An 18,338-nucleotide genomic window follows, 5' to 3' on the forward strand; every position below is an offset into this window, starting at 1 on the left:
ATTATATGACAAGTTTCATAAATCTCTGCATCTGTCAATTTAACGTGTTACCCTGCGTAAGTTTATCTTCCATGGGTTGGTTCAAATGGCAAGTCCCAGATGGTATATAAAGTCAATCACAAATACGACCGATGCACAGGGAAGATATAGGTACACATGTAGAGCTGTGAATTATTTACCTGCAGACCTATTTGCGGGGGCTATTGGAAGGCAATATCAATGGGCAGGCCACGAGCCAAGAATGACTGGGAAATATAAAACCCGAAAGAGGTCCCTAGTAAAATCAATGATCCGATGAACGCCTACATCTGCTAGGAGTGCAATTAGTGCGGCATTAGGAGGAGCATTATGGGAGACACGAATGGTTCAGACCCCAACCTTTAACAATCACCCAAGCGTGAGGGCGAGCCCGACCTATCTTTGGTGTGCAAGTCGGATTTGATGCCTAGAGGGGACTACTAGGCCTAGAAGAAAGCAAATGAGATTGCAACATAGATTCAGCTCAATATCCTACATGTGCATTGAAGGGCAGAAATTACTTGCATATGAAGTCAAGTGTGAATGAAAATATCCACTCCCATCTACTCCTCTTCAATCTCTCCTTCCTCGCTGCCAGAGTGAATGGCCTTCTCGTCCTTCTTTGCGTCCTCCGTTTCTTCTTCCGGAATAGCAGAGCGTTCCCGTCGGGGGACTCTTGGGCCCTTGCTGCGCTCTCGCTCACGGCTATCACGTCGGTACCGCTTGGCAGAACGGCTAGCCACGCTCTCGGTATCACTGTCACGTCGACGTCGGCGGTCACCACTGGCCACACTGCGAGTGTCAACACCACCACCACCACCACCACCAGTGCCACCACCATAATCAAGCTCATCACGACCTCCACGGGGATCACCACGAGTGCGGTACAGGCGCTCGCGCTCGTCTTCACGTCGGTCTGGGTCTCTAGTGCGGGGACGGTCAAAGTCACGGTCCCGGCTACGGTAACGGTCTCCACGCTCATCGCGACGGTCACGAGATGGGGAAATACCGCTGACCTTGCGGTAGGTCCGTTCGCGGTCGGCCTGTGCCTTGCGACGGTCTGCTTCGTATGCATCCATTTCCGGGGTGCGGGCCTGGCCGCTGGGTCCTCGTCGTTCTCCTCGCCCACTGCGGTATTCACGATCACCACGGTCGTAATCCCGCCGAGCCCCACGGCTTTGAGAGTGTGCTTCGCGATCCCTCTCTGCATCCTCGTCTCGTTCTTTCAAGCGGCGAATTGCTTTTTCAAATGCAGACTCCCGAAGCTCATCGGACTCGAGGGCCTTGTATTCGTCATATTTCTCAAGGCGAGGTTGAACTTCAGCCCAGGTGTCGGTGACCCGGACAGGTGGCTCTAGGTGCTTGATACGAGAACGCAGTGCGTCCACGGCACGGCGCTGTTGACGATCGGCGGCATGCTTCTCATCCTCCGTGCGTCGGATTGCCTTTTCTTGGATACGCTGGAAAATGAGGTTGAGAATCTCAGGGTCGATCTTGGAGGTACGGCGGTCGGCGGACATGATAGAATTGAATTCATCAAATGTCGTTTCAGTCGTAACTTCATATCGTTTGTCCTGGAATTGGTTCGTTAGTATAGATAGTCAATATTCGATTCAATCCGAGAGAACTCACATCCAGAACATCGAGCACGTCGTTCCGAGGTCCACGCAAAGCCCGCTCTTCTTCTTCCACCATATCCCAGAACAAATCGAGAGGGGTCGAACCAGGCTGGCCCAGGATGCCATGGTATCTGGGGTCATCCTTAATGATCGGGCAGATATTCATCCACTTGGCGCCCGCCTTGATCTTACCTTGGGATCGGAGCTCCTTAAGGAGGGCCACAAACTGCTCTCGGTTCTTACGCTCTTTTCTGGCTCTTGCTGCCTTGTGTTGCTGGCGAGCATCGTTGAAAGCCCGCTCCAGGGACTTGATATGATTTTCGAAGGCAGTCAGAATGTCAGACTTGCTCAGACTTTTGAACTTATCATCGCCCTGGAACTTGGTGTCAGACTGAATGATAGCATGAGCCTCAGACCAACGCGTGTATGGCTCCAGGTTGAGTGAGCCCAGAATGTTCATCAGCTCATCCATAGCGGCCTTGTGCGTGAGAGATTCTTGCTCGACGTGAGCCTTCTTGAGTTCAAGGATGTACTCTTCGAAAAGCTGGCGTCTCTCATCTTCCTCGTTGGTAGACCTGAATGTGGTCTCCCCCTCAATGATCGGACGAATCGTCTTCCAGCGACTGTAGTATTTGATTTCAGGGTGTCGCTTCAGCATAGTGTTGAAATCTGCGCGAAGCTTGGCAAATCGTTCTTTCGCCCGGTCCTTTTCCTGCATGCGAACCTCGACCACGTATTTCTCGAATGCTGCCTTGCGGTCTCGCGGGTCCTTAAGAGCCCGGTATTGCGGGTCCTTGATCGTAGCGCGCATTGTTTCTTCCCAAGTCCAATCGGGCTGCACGTTGTGGCGTTTGAGCAGCTTCATGAAGGCGCTCTCCGCCTCCTCAAGAGAATGATAGTCGGGATCCGTCTGGGACTTGTATTCCGGAGCAGCAACCATGCCGTTCGTTTCATATGACCCGTATCCACCGCGACGGTCGCCGTATCCCCGGTCACCGCGGTCACCTCGATCACCTCGGTCAAAGTCTTCACGGTCACGTTGCTGGGGTTGCGAGAAAGACGTCCCGCCGGCCACAAAGGAAGGGGCACTATAATGGAATTAGCATTGAGGGAGGTTAATTTGGGAAGGCACTTACGCGGGAGGTGCCTGGGGGGCGGGCGCCTGTGCAAGCGCATCTTTGTAAACTTCAGGCATTTCCCATGTGCTCTGCTTGCTTTCTGTGTGGTACCAGTACTTGCGCCCAGCATCTGTCGTGTGTTCCTTCCATGGTTGCTTTGAAAGAGCAAGCTGTAAAGAAGTCAGTGAAGCTCATAACATTTTCCGGTCAAATACAAACCTCAACCGGAGTCATCAACTCTTGAGGCTTGGTCCATTGTGTGGCTTTGGTCTGGAGATTGTAATAATAAACGCGCCCTTCAGCATTTTGCGCCTGCTGCCATAGGGCAGAGCCTGGGTTGCTGCTTGGATCCATTGTGAAGGGTGTTGAAGAGACTAAGAGTGAAAACGGAGCTTCTCCAATGATCTCCGCGGTTATGCGCTTTTGGCACCTCGCGTCGACCGTACCAACACTTATCGGTTATCTCCTGAGCTCCAAACAATCACTTTATTGACTCCTTTGCGACATCTGTTGTCGCAATGCCTGGCCTAGAGATCCCGGGTGAATTCTTGCGTCATGCCATTCTTGATACAGTTGTGCCTCATGCTCCAGCACTCAACATTGAGGGCGCCCTGAGTTCGGCCCTAGAGGACGGAGCTGATGATCTCCCCTCTGTTCTCTCGTCAATCCCTCAACGGTCTCTATTGTTCTTTGGTATGCTCTTTCAAAGGCTGGCCAGGGTTTGCGTCTTACTCATTAATAGCTATTAGATGAATTTTTGCCTGTCCGTATCGTCTTGAGACTGTCTGATTGCTCAGAAACGATCCTGAAACACTACCTGCCCCGACTTGAAGTCAAACTCGATGTATTCGCCGTCGATCCAGCTGAATCAGTTGGTGAAAATCTCACGCCAACTCGAGATATAATATTCTCGGGAATTGTCGGTGGAGATGAGGATCCCCTGGTAGTCTTCAATGAATTCGAGGGCGATGAAGGCAGTGGGAACCATGTCTATTTGGTTTGGAATATTGAAACTATACTGCGTGAGTTATTTGAACTTTTGGGTTGGATATCATGACCTGAACGTCACTAATTGGTTGATAGGACGTCCCCGTATTCGAATCCAACACCCGTCACTCTTATTCATTGCCTCTGCTAGTCTGAATCCGGCTGACGCTCGCCGTCAAGAGGATTCGGAGGATGACTATCTCCCCTCACTCGTCCCCGCATCCACCAATATGCTGCAATCTTTATCCACCGGTAAATCTTTCAATCATAAAGAGCCTTTCCTCCCTGCTTCCAGACTATTGAGGGTTGTACCGACGACGTATAACGAGGACCCGATTTACAATATCCAACAACAACATGGTCATCCCTTTCGTGTTGTGCCCGCCGCAAGTGCAAGGATTCGGTACTCTCGGCTGAGCTCCTACACTGGTATACCAATGACCGTGGCCAGTCTTGACTTTGAGGTCACGCCTTATCTAGCTTGCGAGGTCTCCTTTGACAAAGCGAATCTTCACCTGTCTGAAGGAACGATTGAGTCGCTGTCAGACACACCGGGCCTGACTCTACCTATTACTTGCCGTCCGCGAGACGATGTGACCCTCATGTATAAACTCACACCGGAGTATGGCCCAGAGACTAATCCATCATCTACTGCGTTGGTCAGCACGCTGGACATATCTCTCGAGGCAATAATTCTTGTGGATGACGACTGCAAGCCACGCATTTCTATGCAGTGGAGAACCAACGTCGATTTCTCAGTCGCCCTAAATCCGACTTTTGGGGGGCCCAGTCCAGCGCTGCAAAGGACCAACCGCCCTACCAGTTTATCGGTGTCAACTCAAGTGGGTGTGACCCCTTCCCATCGAAGCTCATTACGAGAACGAGCATATTCGGTCACCGATGTGGGTATCACGATCTCCTTCTCCGGACCTGTTCATGTGCAAGTGGGTTCTGTCTTCTCTTGGGATGTTTTTATTGTCAATCGATCAAACATTCCTCGCAAGTTTGCATTGATTGCCATCCCCAAGCGGAAACGCGTGGATCCACGAGGGCATGTTGCCCGGCCTTCATCGTCATCTATCACCAGCCGGAAAGAGGACCAAGTGGCCGAAGCGGTGACTGACGATAATATCGTGCATGCGAGGCAAAAGAGTGTGGCTGGTCAGGAAGTGGAACTGATCAGCTTGAGCACAGATATTCGCGTGGGGTGAGCATTCTCTACTCTGTTTCTTTACCCTTACTTCTCTAATCTGACGTTTTTATTAGCCCTCTCCTTCCAGGAACTTGCCACTCGACCGAACTCAAACTCCTTCCTCTGGCCACAGGCCCACTTCATTTGGAGGCAGTCCGGCTTGTAGATGTGAACACGAACGAAACGACTGATATCCGAGATCTTCCGGACATTTTGGCGGATGATCAGCCTCGCTCTACTTAAGAGCAGCCCCACACTGTACATATATATGACATGAAGCTATAGCTACTTTCAAAGTGGCCTGTCCTTAACATATTATTTTCCTATGACCTATTATGGTGTGTTTTTAAGATAATCTTTTTTAAACACGCATTTGGAGAAGTATTCTCTGACTTTCTCAATAGGTCTCAAGAACCTGATATTTTTGGATTGGGACATCGCGGCCCTTCCAGCTGCCCTCCCCAAGACCAAAGTCGACACACTCCTGTTCCTTCTCGACGGACCACCAAGGTCGTAGCAAGCCTTGGCCTTCAGCCTCCTTGAGAAATCGAACGATCAGCATTCTTGCCGCGTAATATTTGTTTTTCTGAACAGTGTCTAATCGGTTCTGAGCGGCCAAGATCTGGTCATCCCAGGATCTGACATAGATTGTGTCGATGAGAAGCTTGAACACATCTGTTTTTGTCCGGCCGTGTAGCCACCTGTGTGCGGCAAGCCGAGTGAATGGAGTGGTAATCCCGACTCCGAGCCCAGATTGGACATTCAATACGTTGTAATCCGGAGGCGAAGATCGGCTCATTGCTGCGGGAGTAGTCTCGCTATGTGTTGTAGCACCGGTCGATGATATAGATTCGCGGGTTCTGAGACAGCTCGTTTTGTGTTCTTTCCAGTCTTCTTCTGGCAGTCTCTCGAACAGTACGAAGCTGTTTTGCAGCGACCACAGCGCTGCAGAATATTCTTTGAGGACTCGGGTTTGGCGCATTTTCGGCACGTCAGACGTGTTTTGGTCATGGGAGTAGGGTTTGGGTCTGCCATCATTGGCTTTCACGGGTGGAAGTGGATTGGCAAGTTCAAGGGAGTCAAACCTTTGGAAGGAGCTGCGAGATGATATCAGTTTTAGACAACTTAAGAGGCAATGGTAGGGCTCGTAGCGAGCGGGACTTGCAAATCTTGATGTTATCCAGGCTCTAGATGACCAAGAGCCGGGTTGATATGTATGATTCTCTTGGCCAGGAGAGGGAGATTCGGGGTTACAGTAACCACAGCAAGGGAAGGAACCACTGTAGGAGTCTCGCCAGCGAATTGTTTACCGCATTCTCGGCAAGTTGGAAAGCATGGATGGTTTGATTTCTCGAAATTCCCGCAGTCACGGCAGTACGTTCTCTGCTCCTTGGTCACGTCCTTGATCAAACCTTTCATGCTACATGCATTCAGTAGAAACAACCCTTACAACCCAATGGGTTCGTCGACTTCCCCAATACCTCCATCCGCCTCACGTACTTCAGCATGCTGAAGTGAGCCATCTTCCAAACTTCGATGGCCTTTACGTATTTTCATCCTCCTAGAAATCTTCCGCAATGCTCACTTCATCGAATTGCTTCTATTAAGTTGCAAGGCACCTACTAATATTAGTGTACTAATCATCTTTTCCCCTCATAATAACTTACCACTTTATCTTCGCTCGTGTTATATATATTGAAATGGTACAGGTTGGAAATATACTGCATGTAACTTAACACACACCGCTTAATATAAACCCGGAGGAGACACCACTCGTCTAGAAGAAGAGATATAAATAGGGGACTACATGTATAGTCCTCTGAGAAGTGAAGTGAAATGAAAATGAGAGAAATCTGAAAGAAAAGAGATATTTCAGATACTCGGGTAGTATATCTATAGGAGAAGTAGTAACTGTTGAACGATAGGGAATGTGGTGAACTAATACTAGAAACCGACAAAGTGCAGATTGATAGGCAAAATCCCTGGCTACATATATATGCATGGAAAAGTCCCCTGTACGCCCCTTCGTATATCGTACATATTAGGGTCTACTCCGTGTTATCATTCATTGACAATATCACAATCGCTCATGACCCGGCCGTCAGCCGACGATGCCAATGGTAGTCGCTTGATATATTTGAATAAACAGCAGCAAACAGCTATGTTGGTTTGAAGATCTTTGTATTTGTTTGACATCATGCGTAGAGATATTGCTCTCTGTATATGTGCATTGCCCACTGTATCTCATTTTCTATTCTCTCACTTTGTTCTCATTGAACTATCTTCCATTCATTTCATCAATTGATTAACCTATTTTTTAACCCTGCGCCCAACTATGTACTAGAAAGTTACCATATGTATACAACATCAGCGATCCACAACGATCGGCACTCGGAAGGAAACCGAAGAATGCCAAGACTGGTCCCTGGGCCCCCAAGGAGGTGTTAACAAAGAAAGATATTTATACAAATGGATTGAAATATGAGATGCAGTAGTTCTAGAATTCCTATCAAGTCGATGTATATGTAATTATTTGTAATTATTATGTAGATTGTAGAGTAGATATACTTATGTACGGAATAAGGCAGCAAAATATAGTTCGACGAATGTGATTGGCGGAAGGAGATCACGGGGTAATCGACTCAGCGTCGTAGTTGGCCAGGTGACTTCGTTAGTCAAGGCGGGAACCTGGAGGCTATCTTCTTTCCTTGATATCATCATCTTATCTGGGATTTTCTGAAGAACATCGGGAATTGGGTTTGATATCCAGCTTCTTAGATTTGCTTCTCAACTGCCCCGGTGTCCCTGGACTTTGCGTCATACTGGCGCACCTCGTCCCTTCCCAGAAGTCTTGCTCATCGCTCTCCTCCAGTTGCCAGAATCCTTGAGACATGATCTGCTCTGCGAAGCGGAAAGTCCTGGACGGACTTAATAAGAGATACATCTACGGTCGCGTGGTATGTTGATGCCCCTTACTGACGCCTGGCATGTTGTCACCCAATTTGTTTACAGCGGCTAACCCAGTGGTCATTATCTGGTAGCCTTTATTGCACACGATCATTTTCCTCGTCGAGATGGCAGTGGCAGCACGTCTTGCCGCGAAATTTAATACCTACTATGCTGAAAAGCCAGGTAAGCCTCTTGCCGCCGGTTCCCGCGGGATCCCAGACTGACATCACTGCTATAAATAGTGCTCACGACGATGGTCACCAACGCTGTAAGCTTGCCGCGATATTGACCACCAAAGTACGAACCGACAGTTGACAAAATGGATGTTATAGGTGCTTGGTGGTGTTGCCGATACCGTTGCGCAGCTGATTACAGCCTTCCGGACCCGCCGACCTCCGACAAGCGGCGATGATTTCCTTTCGATAGAGATCCCCGACTTTGATAAGCAGAAACCCCCTGCTGTAGGGGAACTGGGATATGTCCGGACCTCGTCGCCACCTTTCGATTTTGAGCGTCTGACGAGATTTATGGCTTATGGCTTCTTCATGGCGCCGGTGCAGTTCCAGTGGTTCGGTTTCTTGTCCAGAGCATTCCCGCTCACCAAGAGGAACCCGACGGCTCCAGCTTTCAAGCGTGTCGCGTTTGACCAGTTCATTTTTGCGCCATTTGGTATGACCTGCCTCTAGCTACTTTGGGATGTTTTGGGCTGGACTGATTTTATCTAGGTCTGGCGTGCTTTTTCACCTACATGACGATCGCCGAGGGTGGTGGTAGAAGGGCATTGACAAACAAGTTCCGTGACGTCTACCTGCCGACCCTAAAGGCCAACTTTGTGCTCTGGCCGGCAGTGCAGATCCTAAACTTCCGAGTCATTCCTATTCAGTTCCAGATTGTGAGTCTCCCAGGTTCTCCTTGTTGAGATGGGACCCATGCTGACCTCCTAACCCAGCCATTCGTCTCAACTATTGGTATTGCGTGGACCGCATACCTTTCTCTGACTAACTCCTCCGACGAGTCCTAATTCAATGCTATCCAACGCGAACATAATGATAACGATTCGGGCTATAAAGTCTATAAATTGCACTCTTTCTTTGCCAAATTATTCAGGCGTTCCGGTTGATCAGGCTAGCTTTCATGTACATGGTTATGGTATTTGCCCACGGACAGGTTTTGCATTTCAAAAGGTCTGATTTTGCACATTTGGGAATAACAACTGGGGGTTTTGCTCTTGACTATTTTTGTGATTTGACTTGGATGCTTTAAGAAAATTCCGCTTTTCAACCCCCTTTGAGCTTCACATGATTTCGTTGGACTCGGAAAACATCCAAGCATGTAGCGGTTATGGACAACTTCCCTCAGTAGAGGCAATCTCCCCAGAATTTCCCGATTCCGAGGCTAAAGGGGACCTTTATGCCCCGGCCTTCCCCGTATCAACGCGGGCAGCTCTGACATCAGTCCCGCGTCAGCCCGATCAGTTCTCCGGGGATAGTCGGGTACGGGCAGACAAGGTACCCATTTTATATAGATACCTAGGAAACACGGATTTCATAATACTACAAGGAAGTACCTTATTCGGTGGAATACTTCATCGGTATGTACCAAGGTTGCTACGGGTGCGACCTCTTCACCGGCCTGCCCCACCAAAACCGACCCCTCCACTCTTTACTGATCGCGACTCACCGTGGCCTGATTAGTTCTTTCTCCTTCTTCTCTCCCTTTTCTCGCTTCTTTTACCATTGTCATACTATTAGCCACCTACAATGTCTCTCTCCAACAAGCTCCCCGTTACTGATGTCGACCTCAAGGGCAAGCGTGTCTTGATCCGGGTAAGCTCCCAGCCAATTGAGCTTCATTACTCGCAGCCTCTAACTGCCGACTGAAACAGGTTGACTTCAATGTCCCCCTCGATGAGAACAAGAACGTTACCAACCCCCAGCGTATCGTCGGTGCCCTGCCCACCATCAAGTATGCCATCGACAACGGTGCTAAGGCCGTTGTGCTCATGTCCCACCTGGGCCGCCCCGATGGCAAGGTCAACCCCAAGTACAGCTTGAAGCCCGTTGTTCCCGTGCTTGAGAAGCTTCTCGGCAAGAGCGTCACTTTCACCGAGGACTGCGTTGGTCCCAAGACTGAGGAGACCGTCAACAAGGCTTCCGATGGTCAGGTCATTCTGCTTGAGAACCTGCGTTTCCACGCCGAGGAGGAGGGCAGCTCCAAGGATGCCGAGGGCAAGAAGGTTAAGGCCGACAAGGCCGATGTTGATGCGTTCCGCAAGGGCCTCACTGCCCTCGGTGACGTTTACGTCAGTATGTAACGCCCCAATCCTATTCCAATTTTCTGTCGTTCTTTCATTTCTAACATCAATTCAGACGATGCTTTCGGTACCGCACACCGCGCTCACAGCTCCATGGTCGGCGTGGACCTCCCCCAGAAGGCCGCCGGTTTCCTCGTGAAGAAGGAGCTGGAGTACTTCGCCAAGGCTCTTGAGAGCCCTGCGCGCCCCTTCCTCGCCATCCTCGGCGGTGCCAAGGTGTCTGACAAGATCCAGCTGATCGACAACCTCCTGCCCAAGGTTAACAGCCTCATCATCACCGGTGGCATGGCCTTCACCTTCAAGAAGACTCTTGAGAACGTTAAGATCGGAAACAGTCTCTTCGACGAGGCCGGCAGCAAGATTGTCGGCGAGATCGTCGAGAAGGCCAAGAAGTACAACGTCGAGATCGTCCTCCCCGTTGACTACGTCACCGCCGACAAGTTCTCCGCCGATGCCACCGTTGGTGCGGCTACCGACGCCACCGGTATTCCCGACGGCTTCATGGGTCTGGATGTCGGCCCCGAGAGTGTCAAGCTCTACCAGAAGACCATCGCCGAGGCCAAGACCATCCTCTGGAACGGTCCTCCCGGTGTCTTCGAGCTCAAGCCCTTCGCCGCGGCCACCGAGGCTACCCTCGATGCCGCTGTCAAGGCTGCCGAGTCCGGTTCCATCGTCATCATCGGTGGCGGTGATACCGCTACCGTCGCCGCCAAGTACAAGGTCGAGCACAAGATCTCCCATGTCTCGACTGGTGGCGGTGCCTCGCTCGAGCTTCTCGAAGGCAAGGAGCTGCCCGGTGTTGCTGCTCTGTCCAGTAAGTAAATGATGAAAAATAAGCGACGAGGGGGGAGTCTACATCGGCTCTCCTTTCGTCCCGCATGTTTATGAAACTGTAATGTACACAGCCAATGAATTTCCTTTAATTACATACACATTTTTTCAAAACAAAAACCTCGATTGTGCTCATAGATCAGATAACTAAGTGTTGTACCCAGGTACGAAACCGAAGCTTTAGTCGCGACATCAAGAGATCTCCCGTGGTCAATTCTCATGCATATAGATGAGAGAAAATCCCTACGGTGAATAAATAAGACAGGAACGCCACAGTGGCATGTAGATTGGATTGAACCATGCCAATCCCATTCACAGCTCCAATTGATACTTCCGTTCATCCCCCTCCTACAAAACACCACGTTAAGGCTTGCGCGGAATCAGAAGCTTTGATATTGGTGGGAATATCAAAGAGAATATCATAGTAATCCCGAAAGCAGCCTTAGATCAGCGCTCTGAGTAATGAATCGTAAAAGAAAATCAAAAGAACCGTATCTCATTTCCTGCCCAACAAGCTCCCGACAAATGCATGCGGCAATTATGGTTTCTGAATCCTCCCATTGGTTCCAAAGACAGGGGGGTATAGTGTGCGAGATGAAATGGCCAGCCAACTCGATAATGAACCCATCCCGAAACCCGACGCGGGGGTTACCTCTTTTTGGTGCGCTTGTCCAGGTTCGTCTAGGTTTAAGCCGATGCTTCGACTTTCTTCAATTCTTCCCTGGATGAGGTGATGGATGTTAGTGTGTGCGGTGAAGGAGGGGAAAGCTGACAGCTGACAGCTGTGGCGGAAAGTGGGATGGGGGTGCGAGCGTCGGTGGCGGTGTAGATGTGAACATGAAAGAGAATTGATGGCCAAGCAAGGAACGTAGCATAAAGGGTATTTGATGTGTAGGGAAGTAAGTGTAGGGAAAGTCGAACTCACTGCAGCTGCTTTGAGAAGTCCTCTGCCGCATCATCGTCATCCCAGCTCTCTTCCCACAGGTGCTCGCTGCCGTCGTTTGCTGTCGAGCCATTGGTCTGCTCGGCTTCTTCTTGGGGCCAGTCTGGAGGTCCTCGAGTTAGCTTCGTTGCTCCAGGGAAGTAGTTGAATGCTTGGTCGATACCTTCGACGGGGAAATCCTCAAACTCATCGTCTTCCTCCAGGACTTGGGGCTTGGCCTGTGGCGGGGGTTGCTCTGTGGCATCGGCCTTCTGGGTAGTTGGGTTTGACATTGTGAATGATGTGATAGACCGGGAGGATCAAAGCAGATAGGTGGAGATGTGGACGTGGATGTGGCAGCTTTGAGGACGGAGGTCGGAGGTTTGACTTAGTAAGACCGCGATAAGGCGATAACGATGATGTAGTTGGGAGACAACCTGGGAAACCAGTATAGTGTTGGGATTTAAATGATAGATACGATAAAATGTATAGTAATATTGGATAAAAGAGTAGAAGAGAGTATTATGCAACAAAATAATCCAAAATACCCCGATCGATGTGGAATTGGCCTTGTATAAAAGAGAAAAAGTTGCGCACACGCGGAGCAACCGGCGAAAAGAATCCCATGGGAATGAGCCTCAGCCTTGGAGACGTGTTTGTTATATTACTTCCTTCCCCTCCCCACTCGAGCTTTACTCCCCCTCTCCACTTCTTTGTGTTTTCCCTCTTCTCTTTGTTATTTTCTCTCATGAGTGATGTTCTCGGCCATCGTGTTTCCGCTATCGCACAGTTGACATATTGACATTCTTCCCGATCCGGCCCTCTCTCTTTTCGGCTTGATCGGATTGCCTGGACCTGAAAAGATCGTTGATTTTGTCCCCATTGAAAGATCCATTCTTCATACTCACTACTAGTGGTTTTCGCCATGTTGCGAGTCGGGTCCTGGTTGTACGGCAAGAAGCCGGCGCAGTCTGTGGACTCGCAGGCTGAGTTGAAAGATTGTGAGTGGTGTGATATACTCTATGAAAGCCCGTAGTGGTTATTTGATTGGATACTGACTGCGGTATTCTGAGTCAGTGCATGATGCGATGACAGGTATGTCCAATGGGAAATGTCTGACCTTTAGGCACCGACTAATGCCATGCCCAACTAGCGGCAACGCTCATTCTCAATGACGATGTTGATGGTGCGGAGACTGGTCTCTCCACGGGCACTTCGTCTTTTCATAATGTGGGTGATCGTCACTATAAGCTATGACGTAGCACAGACCTCAAGGAAAGATGCTGACTCTTGATCGAGTAGCTGGGTAAAGGCGTGGTCGCATTCGTTCGGGCAACATTAGGCTTCGAGCAGGAGATTATGCGACAAGGTCCATGCAACTTTTATCTTCTAAATCCACTGTTTCTGACAATCCCGCAGCATCCGAGCGCCTTTATGACGCAGAAACCAGCGCGGCCAACGACCAAACCCGGGCCCAGCAAAACGCCCAAGCACCCAATGCCTTTCACTCCGATATCTATGCTGCCGGTACCGAATATGTGTTGTGCCAAGCAATCGCCCAATTGATGAGTGCGGTTGTTGGGGTACTGAATGAAAGCCTGACGGAAAGCATCAAAGCATTCTATCGGCTGAGAAAGGCTTATATCGCACTAGACGCTATCATGAAGATGGAAGAGAAGTTTATGGAGCAGAGGGGTATACACAAAGTATTACTACCCTCTGCGAGTGACCTCTCAAGCTCGAGCGCTGCATGCCCAGACACAAAGTCGGAATCGTCCAGTCTTTTATCGAAAAAGGGCGCAAAAGTGGCTTCCGCCGAGCAAACCGAGCTCAATTCGTCAATGAATGGACTGGCGATCTCCCCCGAGCGTTGTCTCCAGATGCCCCAACGGGCACTTTCACACCTGTAAAGCATATCCACCACGACCCCGACTCGGATATCTTCAAAAACGAAATCGATGTTTTTGTGCACTCTGGTGCTAACTTCTGCTTCGGTATTCTTCTTCTACTAATCTCCATGGTCCCACCCGCATTCAGCAAGCTTCTTTCCATTATTGGCTTCCACGGCGACAAGCAACGAGGGCTGAGAATGCTCTGGCAAGCTAGCAAGTTCCACAACTTTATCGGCGCCATGGCTGCTTTGGCACTGCTAGGATATTACAACGGCTTTGTCCGCTACTGCGATATTATGCCCGACCCAACGCCTGGCGAAGCCGACGTCGAGGGATACCCACAGGAGAGGCTGGCTGCGTTGCTGGCGGAGATGCGGTCTCGGTTCCCCAACAGTCAACTTTGGCTGATCGAAGAATCGCGGATGTTAGGCGCGAATAAGGACCTGGACAGAGCTCTGGAACTGTTGTCGACGGACAAGAAGAGCCCGCTCAAGCAGGTCGAGGCGTTGTCCGTGTTCGAAAAGAGCTTGAACGCACTGTTTCTCCACAGATATCATGTCTGCGCTGAATCCTTCATCGAAGTAAGCCCTTTTGTTATGGAGATTTTTGAACCATCAAGCTAATCCCTTCAGTGCGTGGAACTTAACTCGTGGTCTCGTTCGTTATATTACTACATTGCCGGATCGTGCCATGTTGCCCTGTACCGGCAATCACTCCACGACCCAAGGCTTGCAGAGGAACATGCTAGTAAAGCCACCTTGTACATGCGGAAAGCACCTGAGTTCGCCGGGAAAAAGAAATTCATGGCCCGCCAACTGCCATTCGATATCTTTGTGACTCGGAAACTTGCCAAATGGGAGGCACGCGCGAAAGAATGGGACGTGTCTCTCGTGGATGCGATTGGAGTGGACCCCATCGAAGAAATGATTTTCTTCTGGAACGGACACAGTCGCATGACCAACGAGCAACTACAAGAGTCCCTGACCCGGCTGGAATGGTGCGAAAGCGAAAACAACAAGACATGGTCTCGCGAGGGGATCGAAGAAAAGGCGATCCTGGGGCTTCTCCGGGCTGCCATTTTCCGATCCCTGCACAGACACGACGAGGCGAAAAAGATCCTGCAGACCTGCGTTTTGAACCACGACAAATCTGTGTTCAAGGGCCACTTGAAGGATGACTGGGTCCACCCAGTGGCGCATTTCGAGATGGCTGCCAACTTCTGGATGGAGCGTCCCACGTACAAGACCCTGCATGGGATTACAGCTTCCTCCAAAGCGTCGGATGAAGCGTCCGCGGGATCTGGGGAGACGAGCACGCAGACTGAGAGAAAGCTGGTATCCGAGTGCAAGGAATACCTCGACCATGCTGCTCGCTGGGAGAGCTACGAGCTCGACGCTCGTGTTGGACTCAAGGTTACTGCGGCGATGGAAGCAGTCCACAAATGGGAAAGCATGAATCCGGCAGTCTAATGGCGATTATTATGTTTCAATCCTAGGGCACGTCTCTGTTCATAGCTGCCCTGGATGCCTTGTGTAGCATACACGCATAGAGTACAAGTAGATGTTAGGGTTAGATGTTTTACCGAAGTTCTTTTTATATCCTTTTTCCCTTTCACAACAGCAAACGATGTCATGTGATAGACCAAACAAGGATAACTGGATAACTCAACCTCAACCTCAATCTCCAATTTCCATTGTGCCTACAATTTAGTTCCCCCGATCGACAAGGTATGAAAAGTCAATGCTTAAACGTGAATTTCATTGGCTCCGGCAGACCCCGTTTCACTTATATGACAGTCGGCACTCGGCGCCATGGCCACTAAGGCCGAGCTCCCATTTCCCTATACACACCACCGGAATGATATAAGTCTCGGTGCTTTGGTGGTGATGCCGAGAGAAAGCCATTGAGCTATCCCCAAAAAGGCTCATTAACAAAGAGATTGGCGACGTGGTTGGTGGTTGACAGAATCCGCACTAAACCCCAACGTCTCGGATAACACGGCTCTTGCCACCGGAGGTCCGACAAAATCTTGAAAACGCGAATAAAACGCATTCAGATCCCCAAATATCTCTCAGCCTTACAAGTTTCAAAGATATCTCCGCTTGAGACCTCTTCCGTCATATCCACCTCTTATCTCCGAGATTCATTTTTCCCACTTCCACGGACTTTTCCACCGTAACTTAGTCTACTTCGTATCTCTCGTCTCCCATATTCCACCTTCCCCAGTGCTCGCGCTGGTCCTACGACATTTCAACCAATGAGCCGTGTGTGATAATGGTCGAACGGACAGAACATGACTATCGCACCAGCAATTCTAGCGAAGAGATCGAACCGCATCGCAGCCACGACGGGAATGAAATCGCAGGATTGGAAAAGCGAAGTACTGCGGCATCAGGTTATTCGGCCTTTGAACAGCGCACGCATTCAATAGTCTCGCGCATTCGGAGTCGAGAGCCCGGCCAGACGGCGAAATTCAATCATCCACTCACCCATACCAAGACAAGTCCCGATGTCATCGTCGATTTTGAAGGGCCGGATGATCCGTACAGACCGTTGAACTGGGGGTTCAAAAAGAAGGCTATCACGACAGTGTTGTATGGATTAACTACTATGGGTATGTATGTCCGCGGGCAATGTCGGGGAAATGGTGAATTGTGGGGAATAACGCTAATGGCCGTTATCAATTGCAGGCTCGACGTGGGCGAGTTCAATGTAAGTCCTTTTTTTGCTTCGTGGTTTATAGATTATTAAACTAACAATGTTAGTTATTCGACGGGCCAGGCAGAGATTAGCGAGGAGTTCGGCATCTCGAGCGAGGTTGCTACGCTCGGCACATCATTACTTTTGTTCGGCTTGGGATTGGGCCCGTTGATCTGGGCGCCTCTGTCTGAGCTCTATGGACGCAAAACGGCGGTTCTACCGCCATACTTTCTCGCGGCTATCTTTTCGTTCGCGACAGCCACCGCCAAAGACGTGCAGACTATTATGATCACTAGATTCTTCACGGGCTTCTTTGGCTCGGCACCTGTTACCAATACCGGCGGAGTCCTGAGTGATATATGGAGCCCCGAAGAGCGTGGAGCTGCCATTGTCGGCTATGCCATGGCCGTGGTGGGCGGACCTGTTCTTGGGCCTATCGCAGGTGGTGCCATCGTCCAGAGCAATCTAGGATGGCGCTGGACTGAATATGTGAGCCTTCCACGCTCTAAGGCTGAAGTTGAAACCATGCTAATATCTACTAGATCACCGGTATCATGATGATGTTCTTCCTGGTCATGGACCTCCTCTTCGTCGACGAGAGCTACCCACCAGTTCTGCTGGTGTACAAGGCACAACGACTCCGCTTCGAAAGCGGCAACTGGGCCCTCCATGCACGCCACGAAGAATGGGATGTTACCCTCAAAGAAATAGGAAACAAGTATCTCATCCGTCCCTTCCAACTCCTCGCAACCCCAATCTGCTTCCTCGTTGCCCTCTACGCATCATTCGTCTACGGCATCCTCTATCTCAGTCTAGCAGCCTTCCCAATCGTTTTCCAGGAACTCCGCGGCTGGAACCAAGTCGTCGGCGCCCTACCCTTCCTCGCCTACCTAGTCGGTATTCTAATGGGCGGAGGCATCAACCTCGCCAACCAGAAATTCTACATAAAGCGCTTCAAAGCGAATAACAACCGTCCGGTTCCCGAAGCTCGTCTCCCGCCCATGATGATCGGCTCTGTGCTTTTTGCTGCTGGCCTGTTCGTCTTCGGTTGGACAAGTCCAAAGGATATCCACTGGATCTGTCCGAACATCGGTGCAGTCATGATGGGCTTCGGCTTTTTCACCATCTTCCAGGCTGCTCTCAACTACCTCATTGATACATTCCAAAAATACTCCGCCAGCGCGATCGCTGCGAATACTTTCCTGCGCTCGATGTTCGCGGGCTGTTTCCCGCTCTTCACAAGTGCCATGTTTCATAATCTTGGTGTTCCTTGGGCTGCTAGTGTACTGGGCTTCATTTCCGTTGCTCTCATCCCCATTCCATATCTGTTCTACAGGTACGGGAAGCGGATCCGAGCGCGCGGGACGTGGTCGCGAGACTCTGTTTAAAATTCTGCTAAATAATTGTTTTGTGGTTTTATTGTATATGTTTTTCTATTAGCTGGGTTACACGCATACTTGATCGCAACCTGGTTTGTGGTGTGGCACGCCCATCCCTTGCATTTGATACCCCCCGAGTTTGAGCCATCTCAGATTGACTGCTGTTATTTCCTACGAGCCTATTTATTATATCAGGCGTGGTCTAATAGAAGTTTTACTTCACTACGTTTCTACAGTGTGGAGAATATTCAATAGACAAGTTTCCGCGTATTAGAGTATAACAAAGAAGCAGCAAGCACAAAAAAAAGCAGAATAAACAGGAAGAAAGATATAACGAGAGAATATAGTGAGTAAAGACGATTGAATGCCATATGTACTCAATCCAGAAGCCAAAAAGCCAAATCCATAAAATATAAT

At 49.9% G+C, this 18,338-nt stretch overlaps 8 protein-coding genes across 8 annotated transcripts; 5 read left to right on the forward strand and 3 right to left on the reverse strand.

The window, feature by feature from the left end:
* Positions 1-581: 581 nt before the first annotated feature.
* Positions 582-3,109, reverse strand: N7471_002505 (snoRNA-splicing protein PRP40; the record flags this gene model as incomplete). Its single annotated transcript, XM_057275225.1, has 4 exons — positions 582-1,592; positions 1,651-2,725; positions 2,774-2,925; positions 2,975-3,109. 4 exons carry the CDS (start codon positions 3,107-3,109, stop codon positions 582-584), a joined length of 2,373 nt encoding a protein of 790 aa, XP_057139863.1.
* Positions 3,110-3,208: 99 nt separating this feature from the next.
* On the forward strand, positions 3,209-5,276 carry N7471_002506 (TRAPP trafficking subunit Trs65 domain-containing protein). The gene is made up of 4 exons (XM_057275226.1): positions 3,209-3,448; positions 3,505-3,777; positions 3,839-4,949; positions 5,009-5,276. The coding sequence occupies exons 1-4, from the start codon at positions 3,274-3,276 to the stop codon at positions 5,175-5,177; spliced, it is 1,728 nt and encodes a 575-aa protein (XP_057139864.1). The 5' UTR covers positions 3,209-3,273; the 3' UTR covers positions 5,178-5,276.
* A 55-nt stretch (positions 5,277-5,331) lies between these two features.
* Positions 5,332-5,916, reverse strand: N7471_002507 (uncharacterized protein; the record flags this gene model as incomplete). Its single annotated transcript, XM_057275227.1, has 1 exon — positions 5,332-5,916. The coding sequence occupies one exon, from the start codon at positions 5,914-5,916 to the stop codon at positions 5,332-5,334; it is 585 nt and encodes a 194-aa protein (XP_057139865.1).
* Positions 5,917-7,603: 1,687 nt separating this feature from the next.
* N7471_002508 (Mpv17/PMP22 family protein) lies at positions 7,604-9,224 on the forward strand. The gene is made up of 6 exons (XM_057275228.1): positions 7,604-7,891; positions 7,976-8,066; positions 8,126-8,151; positions 8,216-8,552; positions 8,609-8,775; positions 8,833-9,224. Exons 1-6 carry the CDS (start codon positions 7,826-7,828, stop codon positions 8,902-8,904), a joined length of 759 nt encoding a protein of 252 aa, XP_057139866.1. The 5' UTR covers positions 7,604-7,825; the 3' UTR covers positions 8,905-9,224.
* A 419-nt stretch (positions 9,225-9,643) lies between these two features.
* Positions 9,644-11,019, forward strand: pgkA (phosphoglycerate kinase pgkA; the record flags this gene model as incomplete). Its single annotated transcript, XM_057275229.1, has 3 exons — positions 9,644-9,709; positions 9,769-10,189; positions 10,253-11,019. 3 exons carry the CDS (start codon positions 9,644-9,646, stop codon positions 11,017-11,019), a joined length of 1,254 nt encoding a protein of 417 aa, XP_057139867.1.
* Positions 11,020-11,715: 696 nt separating this feature from the next.
* Positions 11,716-12,243, reverse strand: N7471_002510 (proteasome regulatory particle lid subunit SEM1; the record flags this gene model as incomplete). The annotated part of the gene is made up of 3 exons (XM_057275230.1): positions 11,716-11,749; positions 11,954-12,074; positions 12,135-12,243. The coding sequence occupies 3 exons, from the start codon at positions 12,241-12,243 to the stop codon at positions 11,716-11,718; spliced, it is 264 nt and encodes an 87-aa protein (XP_057139868.1).
* Positions 12,244-12,323: 80 nt separating this feature from the next.
* Positions 12,324-15,442, forward strand: N7471_002511 (TTC39/IML2 family protein). The gene is given in 6 exon segments (XM_057275231.1): positions 12,324-12,951; positions 13,104-13,180; positions 13,253-13,319; positions 13,370-13,729; positions 13,747-14,423; positions 14,475-15,442. The coding sequence occupies 6 exon segments, from the start codon at positions 12,876-12,878 to the stop codon at positions 15,309-15,311; spliced, it is 2,094 nt and encodes a 697-aa protein (XP_057139869.1). The 5' UTR covers positions 12,324-12,875; the 3' UTR covers positions 15,312-15,442.
* A 674-nt stretch (positions 15,443-16,116) lies between these two features.
* Positions 16,117-17,930, forward strand: N7471_002512 (MFS transporter; the record flags this gene model as incomplete). The annotated part of the gene is made up of 4 exons (XM_057275232.1): positions 16,117-16,456; positions 16,533-16,554; positions 16,608-17,031; positions 17,085-17,930. 4 exons carry the CDS (start codon positions 16,117-16,119, stop codon positions 17,928-17,930), a joined length of 1,632 nt encoding a protein of 543 aa, XP_057139870.1.
* Between the last annotated feature and the right edge of the window lie 408 nt (positions 17,931-18,338).

The sequence above is a fragment of the Penicillium samsonianum genome (assembly GCF_028829775.1).
Source record: "Penicillium samsonianum strain IBT 33392 chromosome Unknown utg000002l_segment0_segment0, whole genome shotgun sequence".
Classification (NCBI taxonomy): domain Eukaryota; kingdom Fungi; phylum Ascomycota; class Eurotiomycetes; order Eurotiales; family Aspergillaceae; genus Penicillium; species Penicillium samsonianum.